General features: G+C 43.0%; 1 protein-coding gene across 1 annotated transcript in view; it reads left to right on the top strand.

Moving 5' to 3' along the window:
• LOC306960586 (piezo-type mechanosensitive ion channel component 2-like) overlaps positions 1–23,045 on the top strand; it is a 116,695-nt gene that overhangs the window by 70,804 nt on the left and 22,846 nt on the right. Inside the window, exons 31-37 of the mRNA XM_079553017.1 lie at positions 57–172; positions 3,481–3,598; positions 3,747–3,809; positions 17,509–17,675; positions 20,643–21,213; positions 21,362–21,582; positions 22,533–22,549. Of these exons, the coding sequence (XP_079409143.1) occupies positions 57–172; positions 3,481–3,598; positions 3,747–3,809; positions 17,509–17,675; positions 20,643–21,213; positions 21,362–21,582; positions 22,533–22,549 (1,273 nt within the window). The remainder of the gene's footprint in view (positions 1–56; positions 173–3,480; positions 3,599–3,746; positions 3,810–17,508; positions 17,676–20,642; positions 21,214–21,361; positions 21,583–22,532; positions 22,550–23,045) is intronic.

Genomic DNA, 23,045 nt, shown 5'->3' with positions numbered 1-23,045 from the left:
CCCATTTCCTCCAGGATTACGACAGCCCACTTTGACCTCTGATCTTTCTGTGTTAGTGATCCGCAGTGGGGACTATTACCTGTTTGAGACTGACAGCGATGAGGAAACGGAGGAGGAGAAAGAGGATGTGCGAAAGAGAGGACCGCGACCTCCGGACAAGTCTGCCTTTCAGGTTAGCACTTACATAATCAATCAATCAATGGTTTTGTGTAGCCCAATATCACAACGGGAGCTGCCTCACAGGGCTGCAGAAAATATTAAAGCTATGAAACAAAACAGAAAACAAGACAATGTAAAGTTCAGGCAAATGAAGCATCCAGGCAAACATAATGTCCAAATAAGCACCGGCAGCAGGTGGTGACGAGCCGCATGGGTGTCCACTGTCCTTAGACCCTGGCGCAGAGAGAGAAAACTCAAAAGCCCAGTGATAGAAAAAAAAACACAGAGGGAGAGATCCACTCCCATGTACGGAGTGGACGGCTATAGATAGACTTCAGTTCTTCTTGTCCAGTCCCTGTAGGCAACACCAACGACCCACCGTCTGAAACAGGGGTACTCCCATTGGGGGGTGGGACCCACCATGTGAATAGTAATGAACAGACATTACACTTACGCTATGGAGCTGTTTTTGTTGTGGAATGATTTGAGCGTATGTATTGGTTTTCACAACAAACAGGTCACTTGTGACTTGGCCAAAACTCGCTCCTGTGGATTCAAGTAGGATATTAAACACAGCTCATTCCCATGGTGTTCTGCACAATGCAACACAGGCATAGTTGTAAAACATAAAATATAAATGCAGCTTTATGCCTCATTTCCTGCAAATCTGAAATGAGTTGTTGATTAATGACATTTTGACCGAATGCAAAAATCACAGATTAAGATTAACTACCATTGGCATGAGAATTAGTTGGGGACCCAGAATACTGCCTTGTGGAACTCCCTCCAATAGTTTTGATATCACCTTTACGGCCAGAGGTCGGCCACTCAAGTAGGAGCTAAGCAGATCTAGACTGTGAAGAGAAATATAAAGAATCAATTGCCGTAATGAATATTGAGCACACCAACTACACTGCATTCCAAATTATTATGCAAATTGTATTTTTGTGTCAAAAAGGTAAAAAAAATAATAATAATAATGAAACTCTGGTATCGTGTCTCAAGGCTCTATGAATCACTGACATTAATCTCAGAGACCTGGGTTGATTAGTTTTCAGGTTAAGCCCAGTTAAGGGAAACACTACTGAAAAAGAGTGTTCCACTTTATTATGCAGATCATCATTTTCAAGCAATATGGTAAAGAAAAAGGATCTCTGCTGATGGAAAGTGTGAAATAGTTGAATGCCTTGGTCTAGGTATGAAAACCTTCGATATTTCATGAAAGATTAAGTTTATTCATAGTACTGATAAGAGATTTGTGGATGATTCAGACACGCTCGGGTTTGTGCAGATAAAGGCACAATATGGACGGTTTCTGCCAGAAAAACGTATCCGATTATTAGAACAGCAGCTACAAAGCAGCACACAGGTATTTGAAGCTGCTGGTGCCCTCCAGAGGCTGCAGTTGTGCATAAACCTTCTATCCGGGCCTCCCCTAAACTGTTAATTGAAGCTCATGAACAGAAACGGCTGCAGTGGCTCAGAAATACATGAAGACTGATTTTCAAACAGTCTTGTTCACTGATGAGGATCAATCAAATCAATGGAGTAGTGGATGGTTGGTGAATGGCCACAATGTCCCAACAAGGCTGTGATGTCAGTAAGGAGGGGACGGAGTCATGTTTTCGGCCAGAATCATTAGGAGAGAGCTGGTCGGCCCCTTTAGGCCCTTTTAGGCTCCCTGAAGGTGTGAAAATGACCTTTGAAAAATATGTGGTTTCTGATTGACCACTTTCTTCTATGCTACAAAAAGAAGAGCCGTGCTTTCCCAAACAAGATCATCTTCATGCATGACAACGCACCATGTCCTGCTGTAAAGAATACCTCTGCATCACTGGCTGCTATGGGCATAAAAGGAGAGAAACTCATGATGTGGACCCCCTCCTCCCCTGACTTCAACCCTGTTGAGAACCTTTGGAGCCTCAACAAATAAAACTTCTATGAGGGTGGGAGGCAGTTTTCATCCAAACAGCAGCTCTGGGAGGCTATTCTGACATCCTGCAAACAAATCCAAGCAGAAACTGTCCAAAAACTCACAAGTTTAATGGATTTAAGAATTTTGAAGCTGCTATCACACAAGGGCTCCTATGGTAAACTATAACTTGACCTGTTAATATTTTTTTTATTGAAATATGATTTGATTTCAGTAAGTATGGCCTCCTAATGCTCCAAATTCAACAAATGACCATTTTCAGTTGATTACAAGCTTTAAAATGTATTGAAACGATGAGTTGCATAATAATTTGGAACAGTGGATTTTGAGGTTTTTACTATATTTATTTTTGAAAAAAATACTGTTATCACTGGGAGATTTTTTCAACCACATTTAAATGATCCTCTACCAGTTAAAGACTTGAAAATTATGCTGACTCTCATTTGAGTTGCCGATTTAGAAAATCTTAGAAAAATGTAATTTGCATAATAATTTGGAACGCAGTGTAATAATAAAATTAATTAATAAATAATTACACATATATTGGCTGCATTTGTCTACAAGCCACAGGTGTCCAGTGCAGTTGAACATGCCATCAGCACTGAAAACACATGACTTAACTCCTTGTGCGTCAAATAATTCGAGAGAACGGCAGCCTACAGATACATTTACTTTTTTTAAATAAATTTGATTCGGTTAGTCTCGCAGCGGCTCCTCCCAGAGTGGCTGTGTTTTCGAGCCACCCTCCTCAGTCTGTGCAGACTTTCTCGGGAGTTTTCAAGTGTTTGAAGTCACTCGAAAGCTGCCTTTCCACAGACAGGCGCGACTCAGCCCAATGCATGGTCAACCCAGTTTGGCGAGCTTTTCCATAGCGGCGGCCAGGGCCAAACCAGTCTGACCAGGTATACGTTTTGGGACAGACCTAAGGCTGTGGCCAAAGCACAACCTTAGCTGGTGTTATCATAACATTTGCAAGTTCTTTAAACCATCATAGTCATGTTTTTGCTGTTTCTTTTCTGTTTTATTAGCCTTGGTACCCCTGAATGATTCCATGACCCCCACCAGAAGGCAGCATCTGTCCACATTTGTTCTCATCATGGCTTGCAAAACTTTAATGACGATCTGTACAGCGTGCTCCTCTGTCGGCCCACAACAACTGCAGTTTTGCACACAAAAGCGTGTACTGGGTAAAGTTGATACGCGTACGGAGCTCTTTCTCTTTCATGAGAAATAGTTGAGTGTTTTTGAACTCACTTGTATCAAAGCACTTGTTTAGCGCTCAATCTCGGATTAAATATAGGTATATTCAGTATGACCGTGAAAATCTATGCATGATATGTAGATATTTACAGAGGCCTGCGTGTCTCATATCAGTGTGCTATCCACAGTTTGTGTACCACGCCTGGATCACTGACTCCAGAACAGCCATGAGAGCTCGACACAGGCAGAAGAAACTGCACCAGCGGTCTGCTCGACGGAGGCCGCGCTGGGAGCACCGCGCAGCAGGTCTGAGAGAATCCCGAAACACATTATTTAGCGTCAGAAAATGTGACACCAATGACCCTTATGAACAGAAATCATCTTTTTTCACAGTGTTATGGTTACACATCTATGTTGACATGTTTTTTCCTGTTAATATTGTGCTCTCCTGAAGCCATTGAGGTCTCCACGGAAACAGACGAGGAGGACACAGAAGAAGAGTTGGACGATGGAGCAGGTCAGTCATGGAAGTTGTCATTTTTATACTCGCTACTGCCACCTCAGGTCTTACACGTAACTGCAGGTTCTATATTAAGCTAGAGCATGGCAGCACTTTGGGCCCAAAGTTACAACTTTTTGAGTGACAGTGCAGGGTTTTAGAGGCAGTTGTGGTAAAATAGTTCTGGTCTCATTCTACACTGCGTTCCAAATTATTATGCAAATGACATTTTTCTAAGATTTTCTAAACTCAAATGAGAGTCAGCATATTTTTAAAGTCTTTAACTGGTAGAGGATCATTTAAATGTGGTTGAAAAAATCTCCCAGTGAAAACAGTATTTTTTTCAAAAATGAATGTAGTAAAAACCTCAAAATCTACTGTTCCAAATTATTATGCAACGCATCGTTTCAATACATTTTAAAGCTTGTAATTAACTAAAAATGGTCATTTGTTGAATTTGTAGCATTAGGAGGTCATACTTACTGAAATCAAAAGCTATTTCAATCAAAAAATATGAACAGGTCAAGTTATATTTTACCATAGGAGCCCGAGCAGCTTCAAAATTCTTAAATCCATTAAACTTGTGAGTTTTTGGACAGTTTCTGCTTGGATTTGTTTGCAGGATGTTAGAATAGTCTCCCAGAGCTGCTGTTTGGATGAAAACTGCCTCCCGCCCTCATAGATGTTTTTTTTTGTTGCTCCAAAGGTTCTCAATAGGGCTGAGGTCAGGGTAGGAGGGGGTCCACATCATGAGTTTCTCTCCTTTTATGCCCATAGCAGCCAGTGATGCAGAGGTATTCTTTACAGCAGGACATGGTGCGTTGTCATGCATGAAGAGGATTTTGTTCGGGGAAACACGGCTCTTCTTTTTGTAGCATAGAAGACAGTGGTCAGTCAGAAACTCCACATATTTTTCAAAGGTCATTTTCACACCTTCAGGGAGCCTAAAAGGGCCTGAAGGGGCCGACCAGCTCTCTTAACATGATTCTGGCCGAAAACATGACTCCGCCCCCTCCTTACTGACGTCACAGACTTGTTGGGACATGGTGGCCATTCACCAACCATCCACTACTCCATTGATTTGATTGATACTCATCAGTGTGAAGAGCAAGGAGTTTCTCACTCCTTCTCCTGTGTTGTCCACTTCCTTTAAACAATAAATGTTATTAAACACTATTCCAAGTTTGTATCCTAATTAATTACCCAAACGGCGGACAACACCAGGCGTGTTCAACACTGGAAGAAGAGTTAGAGACAAAACAACGCTACACTACTAGCTAATACACATACCAGCAAAGATGACCCCGGATTCAGAAGATTTAAGTCACGAAGGTTTATTTCCCTAACAGGTCATCTAATACAGAGCTCTGCTTCCCTAGTTCCCTAACATCGAGTTTACCAGCTGCCCATTTCAATGGGAGAGACTGGGTTTATACTAAGGAAGCAGAATATTTGAATCACATTTAAACATTATAATATTCATGAACCTAAAACTAAATCTCATTGGTTCCATTGTCTCCAGTGCTTGTGCTGGTCACGTAGTTCCGCCCCGCGACCCCCAATTTTATGTCTTCAATGGAATGTTGCAACTGACAGGATCCTTCTGGAGAAAGGCAGTTGTTTATCTTACTTGTGGGGCACGGCGGTTCTGTGCTCACACACTTTTCCTCTGTAACAAAGAACTGAGAATACTTCGCATACATTTTGTTAAGTCAAGTTAAACAATAATGAGAATAGAAATAGTATATAACAGTAAAAAACCTTGAATATATTTTATAATTCTTCATTCCCCCTTCTGATCTCGATAGAGATCAACTAAAATACTAAATCCCTTAACTAATAAGTGTAAATCCTTTATCAAACAGTGGTTCACCGTGTCCCTGAGTATAAAACCACCACCAGGTCTCCATCTTCATCTGAGCATATTCAATCAGTTCCTGAAAAGTTTCAAAATTATGTTTTTCCTCCCAGACATAGTCTCCACTCACCAACCTCTCCCAACGAAAGGTCAGTGATGGAGTGATGGAGTACCAAGATCGACAGTACACTTTATTTTTTCTGTGCCTCGCACACCATCACATATTGCTATAAAATAAACATTCCTGCAACACAAAGCACAGCAAAACAAAACCACACTCTTAGATATTTGGTTAGATAAAATCTCCTCCACATTGTCCATCATAGCCTTCGTCTGGGTCAATCGAATTGATTTTAAACGCCATTATGGCTCTTTCAGTATACAGATCTTGGACGCCCCCTTCAGGCGTCTCTGTATAACCCATCTCCAGATCCTCAGGGGAATCACCACTGACAACAAAGATCCCTTCTGAGGGGGCTAAAGCCCTGGTTATCATGCTGCGAATGAGAGGTACAACACAACAAAACAAAACACAACATAACAGTAACACAACACCTATTATAATACCCACTCTTTGAAGGATGTGGATCCAGGAACCGGAATTTAGCCAATTCAACCAAGTCCATTGTGGATTTTGGTCTTCTTGGGACTCCAAAAAGTCCTTGAGTCTACTCACCTTATCTCTAATTGCGGTCCAATTACCTGTTTCATCCGGGATATATGTGCAGCAGTGGTCAATGCCCACCGCAGCACACATACCACCCTGCTCTGCATAGAGAGCATCTAAAGCTACCCGATTCTGCATAGCCACGGCAGCTACAGCTTTAAGTTCCCTACTTTGTTCCATTTGTTCTAAAATATCATCTATTACCTCAGTTAAGTCCTCTAGGATCCACCAGACCTCATTTAGCCGCTTCATGGAGCTAGCAGCACCAATCATAGGGATAAGGGTGCCTAGGAATCCCCTCCCATCTCCAAACAGGGGTTGTCTACCGTTATTGTCGGAGAATGGGACATATGCTTGACCGAGGGTGCGATCTCCTACCTTCATTTGCCTTTTTCTAATCCCGTGATTGTGAGGGTTATGATGTTTATGAATACGCACCGCCTCCTGCATTAATGTATCTGGGACTACTATTGATGACGGCTTAAGTTTAGCCAGTGTACAAGTTCCACACCAGTCTACTGGGAGTGTTACATAACTATTTTGACCGCACAACCACACATGTCCAACCGGGGTGGGGAACCCCCTTTCTCCTGGATAGGGGATTAGAGGTGACACGGTCGTAGTACTGTTTACAAGCTCCCCCCACCGTGTTTTATTTAACGGCCATCGTCCTCCCCAAGAAATATTGATCTGATTCTCAGGTTCTGTACCATTTACCCATCCACTATTTGCGACCGACAATCGAGAGGTCCAGTTTAGCCCATATACTTCAAATCCATTCCCTAGTTTCTCTTCACAAATTGTCTTCCCCAGGTGTTTTTTACCTTCTACACATTGTTCGTAATAACAAAATGGAGCTTTAAGTTGGGTCCTAAAATGCGTCAATCCTAAAAAATGCATCCCTTTTAGTAATGTTGCATTAGTAGCGGTAGTCCAATTTATTGGATTTACCCAGTTTGAAAGGTTAGCATAGTTAGCGTATTCCTTGCAACCTGGGTGTGTGTATTTTCCCCTTCCCCATAGGTAGTGTACAAACATACAAATGTGGGCCTTTACGGAAATAGGAATCGGTACGGAAGATGGTACATCCGTAGAATGATGGGGCCTGAATGAGCATACCCAACAGGGTGTAGTCGAGTTAGTCACTTTAGCCGTGTGTTTGGCTAACTTTACCCATTTGTTTTCCCCAGGTCCATGACCCCCTGTGATAATTGACCGTCGCTTCCTAGATCCATCTCCTTCTGTGGGAATAGACACGTTAGATACATCATATATCATGGGTTTAACAATTGGTTTGTTTTTTCCTTTTTTATTCCCAGTTTCAATCGCTTGTTCTGTATAATGGGTAACCCAGTATAGGGTGTGGCGGTTGAATACTGCTCCTCGACTTTTAACCAGTATCATTCCGTTATGATTACAATAAATGACTACATTTCCACCTTGTTTTTGGCCTACTTTTTTACACATGTTATACAGTGTTTGTTTTAATTCTTTCACTGACTGACCTTCAACCCTTTTGTCACAATTGTTTTGACCTTCTAATTTTAAAGCCATTAATATCAGTAGTATGCAGAGGGCTAGTATTACACCCCACACCCCGTATGGGCACCTATGTGGGCCAAGTTTTTGTAGCCACGACTTTAGAGAGGAGCTTTTGTCCATCTTTGTCTCTAGTTCAAGTTTATGGGTTTGCTGGGTTTGCTTGCCCACCCCCTTCAGTGGGGCTCCCAGACCCACTTTCACCATTATTAGGCAAAGTGTCGGACCAGTGGTAGCCGGTCTTGTCCGAGCAAGGTTTCAGATGTGTCCAATGAAACCAGCTGTCTTTTCCCTGCACTTTAACTGCTGTAGCAGTCCTCTGAGTCACTTCAAAAGGTCCTAAATAACGGGGAGAGTTCCAGCGGGTCCTGTTGTGGTTCTTAATGTAAACCCGGCTCGGCAAACCTGTAGTGTAGTCAGAAACAGAGAGTTCATTTGAGATGAGTGGAGTCAGTTCAGAAAGAACTGACTGGAGAGCCTCAAAATACGGTCTAAATTTAAATAGATGTAGGACTTCAGGAAGAGGTGTGCTGTTTGCGTTGGGTAGGCAGCCAGGCATGGCCCTACCAAATACCAATTCGAAGGGGGTGTATCCTGTCCTTTGATTCACCATAGATCTAATGTGCAATGTAGCTGCAGGTAGAAGAGATAACCATGTCTGTGTAGGCGTGTCCTGTAGCATTTTGGCTAAGACACCCTTCAAAGTTCTATTCATTCTCTCAACTTTGGCGTTGCCCTTAGGGTAGTAGACACATGAAAAAGATTTGTTCACCCCCAAAATAACACAGAGACGCTTAACGTCTGCTGCAGTGAAATGACGTCCTGAATCACTATGAATCTCACCTGGAACACCAAACATTGGTATCCAGTCTTTAATCAGCGCCGTCATGACTTCTGATGAAGTTTCCCTTTTACAAGGAAAGAAAGCAGGCCAGCCTGAAAAAGTGTCAACAATACACAAAAGAAACCTCTTACCTTGATGACTATGGATCATGTCAGTGAAATCTATTTGGATCACCTCACCTGGATACTGACCGAGCTTAACCTTTCCCTGACCTAGGGAGCGATGTGGGTGTGGGTTGTGCATAGAACAAACCCTACACGCTTTAACAAAGTCTCTGCACAGTGCACCAGGCGATGGGTGATAGTAATATTGCTCTAGTAAGTGAGACATCCCCTTTGGACTTAGGTGATTAACCCCATGTAGTTCTTCAAGCACGCGCTCTTCCATTGAAGGAGCAACGTAGGGGAGGCCAGTAGGGCCTCGGAAAACACCGTCTTCATACGGAGCTGCGTAAAGATGGTGGGACCAGAAGGTATCATCATACTTATCGTGATGCTTACGACAGTCAGCAGTTGACATGAGTCCCTGGAAAACCCTAGGGACAGGTTTCCAAAAAGATTCAAGATGTAGTTTCAAAGAGTGAGACTGACCTTCAGGCAGGTCTGCTATAAGCAAGTTAAGGTTATCCCACACCTCAGTAGGCATCCATAAGTGTCCGGAGTCAGACATGGAAACATCATAACCATGAATAGTAGCAATTTTGGCCCATACATTAATACCATAACGCAAAGGAGCTAACACCTCACAACCCTGTATATCACGTACCAACATCATAGGGTCAATGGAGAGGTCCGCTAGGTTTTCAGGATGGTAACCACCAGCCTGTTTAGCAGCCAGGTCCGCTGCCCTGTTGCCAAAAGCAGTCATAGAACCAGATTTAGAGTGTCCTGGGACCTTCACCACGGCCACAGCCAAAGGGAGCAATAAAGATTCAGCAACCGCCTCACAAAGCTCTCTATGTGCAACCGGGGTGCCTTTCGCTGTAAGGAAGCCATTCCTCTGCCATACAGAGAGATCACGATGTACTAAACCACAAACGTAAGCAGAATCAGTGTATACTGTCACTCTATCCCCAGCGGAGATGTCCAAAGCCATTTTAAGTGCTTGTAATTCCGCAAATTGAGCAGAAGAACCCGCACATGGACCCCATGTCGTCCGAATGACAGTGTCCTGGGGTGTTACAAGCTCAACAACAGCGGCTCCAGCCGAAAGAGAACCGTCTGGGAGCCTGTGACAGTGGCCATCAGTAAAAAGTAAGCGAGAGTCAGGGAGTGGTTTGTCAGAGAGGTCTGGACGTAGGCGCTCTTGCGCCTGAGAGAATGCCTCACAGCAATGGGGAGTACCCTGAACTGTTAGTCCCTCAGCCGCGTTTGGTGAGTCATCAGCAGCAAAAGTCAGATTTGGTGCCTCCAATTCTCTGGCCAATTTCAATTGACGTTGGGGAGTCAAAGCAAAAGTTTTAGATTGTACATATGCAACGACTGAGTGAGAAGTGTATATCACTAAAGGGTGGCCCATGACCACATGAGCAACCTTCTTTAGGAGCTTAGCAAGAGTGTCAGCGTATAGGGCACAAGATGTAGATTTCTTGGCAATGGGATCTAGTATAGTTGAAGCATAAAGAATAATAGAACGTTGACCACTAGTACCCTTCTGCCAAAGCACAGCATGACCTGAGGTAGTAGAAATAGCAGTGTCCAGATGGAAAGGTTGAGTATAATCTGGAATTGCCAGATCAGCGCACGAAGCCAAGCAAGATTTCAAGTCAGTGAACGCTGCATCTGCCTCATTAGTCCAGGTCAAGGTAGCCTGGAGTTCTCTAACACCGGCCTCCCTGATTATGGCCCTCAATGGGGCCGTCTTACCTGAGTAGTCCACAACATGATGTCTTGAATAATTGGCCAGGCCCAGAAAGGAGAGTAAGTCCTTCACTGTACTAGGACGATCGGCAGTCAAGATAGATTGTCTCTGATCTGTGCTAGGGGAAATATGTCCTGCCGAAATCACTTTCCCTAGAAAGATAACTTGTGGCCTACAACACTGCAGTTTCTTTTTGGACACCTTAAAGCCACATTCAAGAAGGCGTGACAACACGACAGAGGTCACCTTAAGGCAGTCACTGGCCGATTTAGCCCCAATAAGAATGTCGTCGACATATTGGACCACCACTGCTCCGGGAAGTACCTCAATTGGGGACAAGCAATCTTTCAGAACCTTATTGAATATTCCAGCGCTATTTCTGTGACCTTGTGGTAACACCTTGTACTGCAGCTTAACACCTTTGTGTGTGAAAGCAAACTGATGTCTGCTTTCTTGTGCTAGTGGTATAGTGAAAAAAGCATGCTTCAAATCAATGACAGTAAAATGAGTCATCTCAGGTGTCAGAACTGAGAGGCACTTGTGTGGGTCAGGCACAGGGAGAAGTGGAGTGGTTGTCACATCATTAACTTTTCTAAGGTCGTGTGCTGGTCTAAAAGAACCATCTGGTTTTGGAACAGGATTCAAAGGTGTGTTCCATGTGGAGTCCGAGAGTTCCAGAACTCCTGCGTCCCATAATTCTGTTAAGGCCTGTTCTATACCCTGTCTCTGTTTGTCATGGCGAAATGGCCTCTGGGGGACATACACATGTGCACCAGGGAGCACCGTTAGAACCACTGGATCAACTTTATTACAATGTCCGATTTCCGCGGGCCCTTCCGCCCACAGCTCTCCTGAGAACCCAGCCAGCATTTGAGCAGCCCCCTCATGATCTGTAAGTTCACGGCCGTGTGACCGTGAGAGAAATTCCTCATCTGCTACAACTGCATCAGTACAAGAACCAATGTCAACTTTGTAAGCTTTTTCAGATGGACTATACATTACACCAAGAAGTCCAGTCTGTTCCCAATCCAGGGTGTGGTTCAATTTATAAGTCAGAGGCCCTAGTTCACGCGCTTCATGACCTGAGCCTAAGAATAGAGAGGTATGTGGGTCAGTAAGCGAGTCTCTTTTATAAAAAGGTTTCACAATTTCAGGCAGGACAACTGGGGCAACAACTCCCGTTTTGTGAACATAGAAATGGGTGGCTGTTATCGTATATGTGTTTCCCTTTAACTCTTGTTCAAAATCTAATTGATATTGAGAGTCTGATGCTCTATCATAGAAAAGAGTGCAATGCAGTGGGTCTTTGGGAGGGGCATATGGGTGCAGCATCGAGAACCATGGTTTCCATTCTTGTATTTTAGCATATAGTCCATTCATCTGTGGGGTATCGGGTTCAAGGAGGAGCCAGTAGATTGAAACACCAGGATGTTCAGGGTCCTCTCGAAAAACATAAAGTCCATGAGAGGTTGAAGGTGTGCAGGTGATTTTCTGTCCATTAGGCCATGTGACCTGCATTGCGTCCGGGGAGCATTGAATGGAAGCTCCCGTAGCCTGTAAAATGTCTCTTCCCAACAGATTCACTGGTGTCATAGGTGAATAGATAAGTGAGGTGGTGACAGTTTGTCCTGCAAGTTTGAGAGTCAATTTCTTTGTCATCCGTAGAGGGGTCGCTTTTCCCGTGAGCCCTGAAAGGTTGATGTGTTTATCACTTAGCATATGAGGGGCAGCCTTCCTCATCGTAGAATGCGTAGCACCCGTATCCACGAGCATCATCAACTTTTCCCCACCAACCTCTACAGGAACAAACGGTTCTGGGGTGGGGCCAGGACTCACCGGGCACCCCTAGCAGGAGTCATCCCTGTCGTAGGGAAAACATCCTTTGGTGTCATACACAGGGTAGTTATTTCCTCCACCCCCACGCCTCCATGGTACAGGGCCAGGTCCTCCTCCTGGGTTTCGCAGACGAGGCCCACCTCGTCCTCCTGGATTTGCTTGGGCTGGGGGTTGGGGACAGTCTCTGGCCCAGTGGTCTGTGGCTCCACAATTGTAACATCCTGACTGGGGGCACTGTTTGGCCCAATGGTCGGTTCCCCCACATTGGAAACATGACTTGTCTCTATTATTTTGCTGCTGCCGTCCCCCATAGCCTTGCCCGCCGAACCCTCTGCCTCTAAACTGTCCCCTATTGTTCCCTCTGCCCCTCCCACCTTGATTCCCATGTAAGTGGATGTGTGTTTGGGGCATTGGTGGGAGCATGTTGGGGTTATGTTGCCCTAAGGGCTGTGATTGGGAGGCGTATAAGGCGCTTGCGGGTGATGGGGCAGGCATGTCTGCTGTTTCAGTTGTCGAGGTTGTTGCCACCATTTGCCCCTGGGCCTTGTTTTTTCCGTCTTTTCTCGCAGCTGTGGCCTGTTGCCGTGCTTGGTTCAGCTGAGATTTTAGCAATTCTTCTTGCATTTCTTTAAAATTTGTTTCACGCTCGCGTTGTTTTTTGTTGTACAGATCGGCGTGATGTTTTAAATGTGTCAAAAAGAGAGTTGAGTCCGAAGACAATCCTGGAACACTCATCAGGCTTGTTTTAATTGGTTCCGGCAAAACATCCAACACCCCCTGGAGGAACAGACACATTGTTTGGGGGTTTCTGTATGGGTGGGTTTGCATTGAACTCACATAAACCTGAACACATTCTTCCAAGAATTTAGTAGGGCACATCCCAGGTAAATAGGCGGAAAAGGTTGGGGGCTGCGGGTGTGGAGGGGGATACATTAACTCCACCACCGCTAGAAAGCCTTCCACATGTGGGTCAAAAGGTTGATGCAGGGGCAGATTGTCCAAACCGGATGTTCTCAGGAGTTGATCCACTGCGTGCGGAGGAGCACACGACGCCACCAGGCCCCTCAAATCTCCTACTGCTAATGTGGCATTTGCGCACTGCATTTGAAGAGTGCGAAACCACTTCCTGCCCCCTTCCTGTAGGGGTGGCAGGGTGTTTTTCATCTGTTGTATTTCTGTACATTTAAGTGGTTTATATGCCATAGGGAGAACATTTCCCACCGCTGGCGCCCCAGTGGGGATTAGGGGGTATGTCCCTTTTGGAGGGAATCCTCCTCTAGGGAGGTCTTTCAACTCCTTTGTAGCTTTGAGAATTTCTCCTTCTTTTTCTTGTACAGATTTCCTTGCCATTCTCTGTCTATCCTTCCAATCATCTTCTGATTCCGCGTCTCCCTGTTTAAGACTCTGCATGGTCTGTACTAATTGGTATTTTTCTTGGTACAGGCGCTGCAGGTCATTGTATGCTCCATAAGCCTCTGTATTCACTCCATCCCCCTCTTCTTCACTATCTTCCGTATACGATTTGTGGAGCGTATAAGTCTTAGTTTTAGGTTTTGCCACTGGGTCTGGTTTGGCTTTAAGTGTGAGTTCTTCTAGTTTCCGTCTAAGCTCATCAGCTTCTGCTTTCCTCCCTTCTGCTTCCTCTTTCATTGTTTTAGCCAGGTCTTCATAAAATTCTCGTTGTTTTTCCACTGCTGTATCATGCGTTTCTTTGGTAATTTTCTGAATTTTATCGAAAGCTTCTCGTGCCTCTTCTGCGTTTTTTGTGGTTGTCTCCATCATTTGTGCTCCCCACACTTGGCCACTCAAGTCTCTCAAGTCCTGTGCTTTTACATTTGTAGCTTTGCGTGTTATAATTGTACGCAATGCTTTACCTTCTTCTTTCGTTAGTGGGTCTGATGGAGCCACATCCAGATCCAGAAGTCCGTGGAGTGATATTTGAGGATAGAGAGAGCTACCAGCTCCCCCCGCCTCATATGGAGGGGGGGCTGAAGGGCCCAAGACGGGGCCTCTTCCCTGTGGGAGGGGCTGTTTTGTCCCGCCCCCCGAAGTGGGGGAGAAAATCTTTTGTTCCTTTGTCCATTTAGATACAGCAGCCTCCAAGACCGGTTCGATTCTTTGTTTGATCTTAAAATATCTTCTTATTGTGAGGTCTGTGAGTTTTAAGTCTTGCTTCCCCAATTTTCCTTTTTTCTTAATTGCTTCCGCATCTTGCATTTCCATAGAGCAGAGTTCTACTCCTGCCGTCAGCGTTCCACAGAGTGTTCCTAAATCATGTGGTTCCTTAGGATTTCTCTTCTGTTCTTCATACATTTGTGCACACGCCTCTGTTGCCTTCCTTACCTCTTTCTTTGACCTTCCCTTCAGGAAGCCCGTTCCCTTGCACAACCACATAACCCATTTCTCACAATCATTTTTTCCCGACATTTTTCTTACCTTCTAGTCGCTATTTCTTTTTCTTTTTCTTACCTTTAATTCCTTCCTCTCTCCGCGGAAACAACTTCACGTATCTCCTTAATTCACTTCACACATTATTACACTTCTTTTACACTTCTTTAATTAATATTTTTTTTTTTTCTTTCTCCGGGACTGAAACCCGCTATTTAGAACTTTAACTCACTATTTTAGACGGTCCCCAAATCCGTCAACGACTTATTTCAACGTTTTAATTTTAGTCCACGCGTCCGTGGGCTTGGGAGGTCCTACCTACGCACCTTTCGGCTTTTAAAGGGTAAAACCCAGCGTGCAGTCCTCTACTTCTTCTTCTTCTTCTTTATTTCTCACTTATTTTGTCATTTTACTACTTTTTCTCTACTTTATTTTCAACAGTTTATAATTTTAACGTGTGTCCCTTCTTCCTTCCACCATCAATTCACAGATTACACCAGCCAACAGTCGATTTCAGTAAAAATCTTTAAACTAAATTTTGGAAAAATAGCCAAATAGACGTACTTTGAGACTCACACAATAGTAGAAGTCAAAAGTCGTCTTACCTTAATCTAGTTGGACGTCCGTGAAATCGCTGATGGCTGGATGTGAAAGGAACGACTGGTATGTCTTTCGCAAATTGTTTTTAGGAGACCGGTCTTCAGCCGCGTCCCGTGTTGTCTGCCTCCAATTCCCCAAACAGCCCGTCGGGGTCACCACATGAAGAGCAAGGAGTTTCTCACTCCTTCTCCTGTGTTGTCCACTTCCTTTAAACAATAAATGTTATTAAACACTATTCCAAGTTTGTATCCTAATTAATTACCCAAACGGCGGACAACACCAGGCGTGTTCAACACTGGAAGAAGAGTTAGAGACAAAACAACGCTACACTACTAGCTAATACACATACCAGCAAAGATGACCCCGGATTCAGAAGATTTAAGTCACGAAGGTTTATTTCCCTAACAGGTCATCTAATACAGAGCTCTGCTTCCCTAGTTCCCTAACATCGAGTTTACCAGCTGCCCATTTCAATGGGAGAGACTGGGTTTATACTAAGGAAGCAGAATATTTGAATCACATTTAAACATTATAATATTCATGAACCTAAAACTAAATCTCATTGGTTCCATTGTCTCCAGTGCTTGTGCTGGTCACGTAGTTCCGCCCCGCGACCCCCAATTTTATGTCTTCAATGGAATGTTGCAACTGACAGGATCCTTCTGGAGAAAGGCAGTTGTTTATCTTACTTGTGGGGCACGGCGGTTCTGTGCTCACACACTTTTCCTCTGTAACAAAGAACTGAGAATACTTCGCATACATTTTGTTAAGTCAAGTTAAACAATAATGAGAATAGAAATAGTATATAACAGTAAAAAACCTTGAATATATTTTATAATTCTTCAAGTGAACAAGACTGTTTGAAAATCAGTCTTCATGTATTTCTGAGTCAGTTGCAGCGGTTTCTGTTCATCAGCTTCAATGAACAGTTTAGGGGAGCCCGGGTAGAAGGTTTATGCACAATTGCAGCCTCTGGAGGGTCCTACACCTTGATGTTCGGGAGACTCCAGAGGCACCAGCAGCTTCAAATACCTGTCTGGTGCTTTGTAGCATCTGTTCTCTTAATCTGATGTGTTTGTATGGCAGAAACTGTCCATATTGTGCCTTTATCTGCACAAACCCGAGTGTGTCTGAATCATCCACAAATCTCTTATCAGTACGATAATTACGTTTTATCTTTCATGAAATATCGAAGGTTTTCATACCTAGACCAAGGCATTCAACTATTTCACACTTTTCATCAGCAGAGAGATCCTTTTTCTTTCCCATATTGCTTGAAAATGATGATCTGCATAATAAAGTGGAACATCCTTTTTCAGTAGTTTTTCCCTTAACTGGGCTTAACCTGAAAACTAATCATCCCAGGTCTCTGAGATTAATGTCAGTGATTCATAGAGCCTTGAGACACGATACCATCCATGAGTTTCATTATTTTTTTTTAATTTTGTTTACCTTTTTGACACAAAAATACAATTTGCATAATAATTTGGAACGCAGTGTACTCATTAGGACAAGTAGGGGGTAATTTTTTCATTTTAAAACTCCATCTAGTCCCTTTAAGGCGAGACGCTGCAGGTGAATAGGGAAAACAATAACATTTAGTCAAACATTACTGATATAAATATGAGGAAAAATGTATTGCAAATGTTCTGCCATTTTATGTTTTTATACAAAAAAAAATACATTTTATGCATAAAATGGCCAATATTGTCAATATTTTCAGCAACAAAATCTAAATAATGGGTAGAGCCATGTTTAGATTTATGGTTTCATTTTTAGATTTATGGTTTCATTTTGTTCATAGATTAGTTGAAAAAAAAAAAATCAGAGGGATTTTGGATTTGCGTTTTTTAATTAATTCACTTTGCAGTCTTTAAGGCCCCAAATCTAATATGTAGTAAATGAGAGAATGTTGTGTTAGTAAAATATATGCCAGTGACTATTGATCCACTTTTTTACGTGCTACTTTGCACAGGGACAAAGGATTGATAAATTAGTGCATCCTAGATATTACCTTTAAAAAAGGATCTAGCTAGTTAGTAACATTATTAACAAAGCCGAAGGGAGCTGAAGCCCTCTGAACTGTGGTGGTTACCTTTGCTGATGACTGTTTGTGTCTCTCCAGACACTGTCCTCCAGAGGCTGTCCAGCGGGCTGCGCTTCTGTTGGGTCCTGGTCTCTGCTCTCCTGGACTCCCTGACCACATGGCTCCGAGGTCTGTGTCAGGAACACATCGACATTTCTACTGTGCTCCGCATGGAGAGGTGTATGCTCACTCAGCAGGCCCGCCAGGTACCACCACACCAACCACCGTTTAGACTGACACATGTGCAACTTTGGTTGCTCAGAATGACTGATTTTACTGATTACTCATTATTTTTAAGGGAAATCTGGGAGAATCTTAGGAAATAAATAAAATCCAGTCAAATGTTTGTATATTGTATTGTATTTGTACCTCTGTCCCGATGTCGTAGATAATGTGTTTAACTGGTTTAAGGCCTCATAACCTATCATCTAGCAATATGGTATCAATCACCTAACAGTGTGCGGTCGATGGGAATTTCCTTTGGCAGAATTGGGATGTGAGAGTGTGTGTGCCCCAAAACAAGACCTGTTCATGTCTAGTCCAGTCACAGATTTATGAGGGGTGTTTCTCCCCTTTAGCCCCCAGTGTCCGATTCACTCTTGTAATTTCTTGGTGAGTGTTTGTAAGTATTCTGTTTTGGTTTGACAAGACACAGTGGCCGATTCAATGGCCAGATGAGGTCTATCTGCGCTGAGTTTGCCATGTTTGTAAGGAGGTTTCCTCTTGGTACTCTGGTTTTCCCTTCCACTAAAACATGCACAATAGGTTAATCTTCAAGTTAGGTGATTCTGACAATCAGCCTGGTCCCTGGGCATTGGACACTATGGGGGGCTAACTCCACTCAGGTATCGTACCTACTTTCAGTTTACAGCGTGTGCATGAGTCAACCCTGTGCTGCGCTCAGGAAATGTGTGAGTGCACGTGCACACGAATGCATTAAACACATGAGATGTTAATGAAAGGATCAAAATGTAACTGCCTTCGCTGTGTCCTGTCCACTCCCTGCTCAAATGAGGAGGTATGAGTCCCCCCCATCCCCCCACTCATGCCCCTCACTTCCTCTCCTCCACACGCTTATGATAGTGTTCAATGCTAATCTCTGACTGTGTTAGCCGCTAACTGTTGCTACGTCGGCTGCTTCAAACATTTGCGACCCCTACACGTGATTGTGTTGACATGGTGATGGGGCAGGTGAGGGGTGTTTTTTTGGTGAGGCAGGGAAGGAGCAGAGTTATGACTACAGTATGACTACAGCATGACTACAGTATGACTACAGTATGACTACAGTATGACTACATTATGACTGCATTATGACTGCATTATGACTACAGTATGACTACATTATGACTGCATTATGACTGCATTATGACTGCATTATGACTGCAGTATGACTACAGTATGACTATAGTATGACTACAGTATGACTACATTATGACTGCAGTATGACTACAATATGACTATAGTATGACTACAGTATGACTACATTATGACTACATTATGACTGCATTATGACTGCATTATGACTGCATTATGACTACAGTATGACAACAGTATGACAACAGTATGACTACATTATGACTACAGTATGACTACAGTATGACTACAGTATGACTACAGTATGACTATAGTATGACTACAGTATGACAACAGTATGACAACAGTATGACTACATTATGACTACATTATGACTACATTATGACTACATTATGACAACAGTATGACAACAGTATGACTACATTATGACTACAGTGTGACTACATTATGACTACAGTATGACAACAGTATGACAACAGTATGACAACAGTATGACTACATTATGACTACAGTGTGACTACATTATGACTACATTATGACTACAGTATGACTACAGTATAACTTCATTATGACTACTCTATGACTACATTATGACTACTGTATGACTATAGTATGACTACTGTATGACTACAGTATGACTACTGTATGACTATAGTATGACTACAGTATGACTACAGTATGACAACAGTATGACAACAGTATGACTACATTATGACTACAGTATGACAACAGTATGACTACAGTATGACTACATTATGACTACAGTATGACTACAGTATGACTACTGTATGACTACTGTATGACTACATTATGACTACAGTATGACTACATAATGACTACAGTATGACAACAGTATGACTACAGTATGACTACATTATGACTACAGTATGACTACAGTATGACAACAGTATGACAACAGTATGACTATAGTATGACTACAGTATGACAACAGTATGACTACAGTATGACTACATTATGACTACAGTATGACAACAGTATGACTACAGTATGACTACTGTATGACTACTGTATGACTACATTATGACTACAGTATGACTACATAATGACTACAGTATGACAACAGTATGACCACAGTATGACTACATTATGACTACAGTATGACTACATTATGACTACATTATGACTACAGTATGACTACAGTATAACTTCATTATGACTACTCTATGACTACATTATGACTATTGTATGACTATAGTATGACTACTGTATGACTACAGTATGACTACTGTATGACTATAGTATGACTACAGTATGACTACAGTATGACAACAGTATGACTACATTATGACTACAGTATGACAACAGTATGACTACAGTATGACTACATTATGACTACAGTATGACTACATTATGACTACTGTATGACTATAGTATGACTACAGTATGACAACAGTATGACTACAGTATGACTACATTATGACTACAGTATGACAACAGTATGACTACAGTATGACTACTGTATGACTACTGTATGACTACATTATGACTACAGTATGACTACATTATGACTACAGTATGACAACAGTATGACTACAGTATGACTACATTATGACTACAGCATGACTACATTATGACTACAGTATGACAACAGTATGACTACAGCATGACTACATTATGACTACAGTATGACTACATTATGACTACAGTATGACAACAGTATGACAACAGTATGACTACATTATGACTACTGTATGACTACATTATGACTACTGTATGACTACATTATGACTACTGTATGACTATAGTATGACTACAATATAGCGCTTTGAGAAACTTCAATTCAAGCTTGCAACACGCAATACAGAGGTAAATCAATAATGATTATCATTTTAACGCAGGGCACAGTTCCATCTCGAGAAGGCATTCACATCTACTACCAGCAGCAGCTGAAGCGGAGCTCCAGGGAGTCAGGACTGGACCACAAGGAGCACACTGAACCTGACCACACTGATCCCAGCCATGCAAGATCAGGCCATGGTGAACATGGACCAGACCAAACCAAAGTCCAAAACCCAAGACCAGACCACACTGAACCAGACCTTTCAGAACGGGTTTGCACCAGAGTTGACCACATCAACCCTGACCACACCAGACTAGACCACAGTGAAGTTGAGTACACTGGACCAGACCACAGTGAGCCAAGCCATGCAAGATCGGACCACAGTGAACATGGACCAGACCATATCAAAGACAAAAACCCAAGACCAGACCACAATGGACCTGACCACACTGAGCCAAGCCACACTGAGCCAAGCCACACTGAACCAGACCTTTCTGGACAGGTTTACACCAGACCTGACCAAATAAACCCTAAACACACCATACCAGACCACACTGAACCATACCACAATGAAGTACACCACACTGGACCAGACCACACTGAAGTAGACCACACTGAGCCAGACCATAGTGAACATGGAGCAGGCCAAACTGGGCCTGTTTACACTGAAGTAGAGAACACTGGAGCAGACCTTAGTGAACATGGAACACACCAAACAAGAGCAGACCTCTCTGGGCTGGACTATACTGGACTAAAACATACTGAACCACACCACAGTGGACCTGGACCACACCACAGGGGACCTGTACCACACCACAGTGGACCTGGACCACGCCATAGTGGACCCGGACTACACCATAGCATCGCAGGCCACATGGGAGCAGCCCAGGACCACACTGGATATGTACCAGATCAGGACACACAAGAGTTGGACAGCACTGCACTGGAACCAGATCCTGACAGAGACTCACCGGACCACAGCACAACAACTGACCCAGGTACATCGCTTGGAGTGAATATCATTTAGTAGTGCTGAGCTATGTGTTGCCTGTTTTCTATTGAAAGACCAGATAGTTAAGTGAAAAGATTGTTCCGTAAAAGACCAGTTTTCATGGTCAGGCTCATCACCTTCATTCTGGTGACTGTAATAGGCCCCCAGATCATGGCCATTTGTTCCCGTAACTCTCTTAACAGTGAAGGTTGTCATCAGAGACAATGAGTCCTGTTGACCTTAAGGTGCCAATGTCCAACACTCAAGTGAAAGATTGAGCCCGATCTGATAACTGTATCGGCTATCAGAGCCAATATTGGAAAAAATACAATATCTGCTATCAATTCCAAATAACTGATACTGAACTGATACTTTGGTTTTCACCGTTTTAGAAATACAACTTTTTCTAGGCCTTTCTAAATTATCAACTGAAATGACAGTCAGCATAATTTTCACGCCTTTAACTGTTAGAGGATCATTTGAATGTGACTGAAAAAACGTCCCAATGATAACAGTATTAAATTCCTGAATAAATATAATAACTCAAAATCTACTGCTCCAAATTATTATGCAATTCATTGTTTCAATGGATTTTCTGCAATTAACTGAAAGTGGTCATTTGTTGAATTTGTAGCATTAGGAGGTCATATTTACTGAAATCAAAAGCTATTTCAATCAAAAACATCTTAACAGGTGAAGTTATATTAGATCATAGGAGCCCTTCTTTGAGCAGCTTCAAAATTCTTAAATCCATTAAACTTGTGAGTTTTTGGAGAGTTTCTGCTTGGATTTCTTTGTAAGATGTTAGAATAGCCTCCCAGAGCTGCTGTTTGGATGAAAACTGCCTCCCACCCTCATAGAAGTTTTTTTTCTTGAGGCTCCAAAGGTTCTCAATAGGGTTGAGGTCAGGGGAGGAGGGGGTCCACATCATGAGTTTCTCTCCTTTTATGCCCATAGCAGCCAGTGATCCAGAGGTATTCTCTTGACAGCAGGACATGGTGCGTTGTCATGATGAAGATGATTTTGTTCGGGAAAACACGGCTCTTCTTTTTGAACCATAGAAGAAAGTTGTCAGTCAGAAAGAGGTCATTTTCACACCTTCAGGGATCTTAAAGGGGCCGACCAGCTCTCTCACCATGATTCTGGCCAAAACATGACTCCGCCCCCTCCTTACTGATGTCACAGCCTTGTTGGGACATTGTGGCCATTCACCAACCATCCACTACTCCATCCATCTGACCATCCAGGGTCACACGGCCTCATCAGTGAACAAGACTGTTTGAAAATGAGGCTTCATGTATTTCTGGGAACATGCTTTTTCAGTAGTTTTTCCCTTAACTGGGCTTATCTGACAACTAATCATCACAGGTGTCTGAGACTGATGTCAGTGATTCAACGATTTGCATAATAATTTGGAACGCAGTGTCAGTCTAATTTATCGCCACAAAACAATTGTGCTGCTAGCAGCAA

The sequence above is a fragment of the Gobius niger genome, assembly GCF_951799975.1.
Source record: "Gobius niger genome assembly, chromosome: 3".
Classification (NCBI taxonomy): domain Eukaryota; kingdom Metazoa; phylum Chordata; class Actinopteri; order Gobiiformes; family Gobiidae; genus Gobius; species Gobius niger.
The sequence above is the reverse complement of the archived record's forward strand: the minus strand, read 5'-3'. Positions and strand labels throughout refer to the sequence as shown.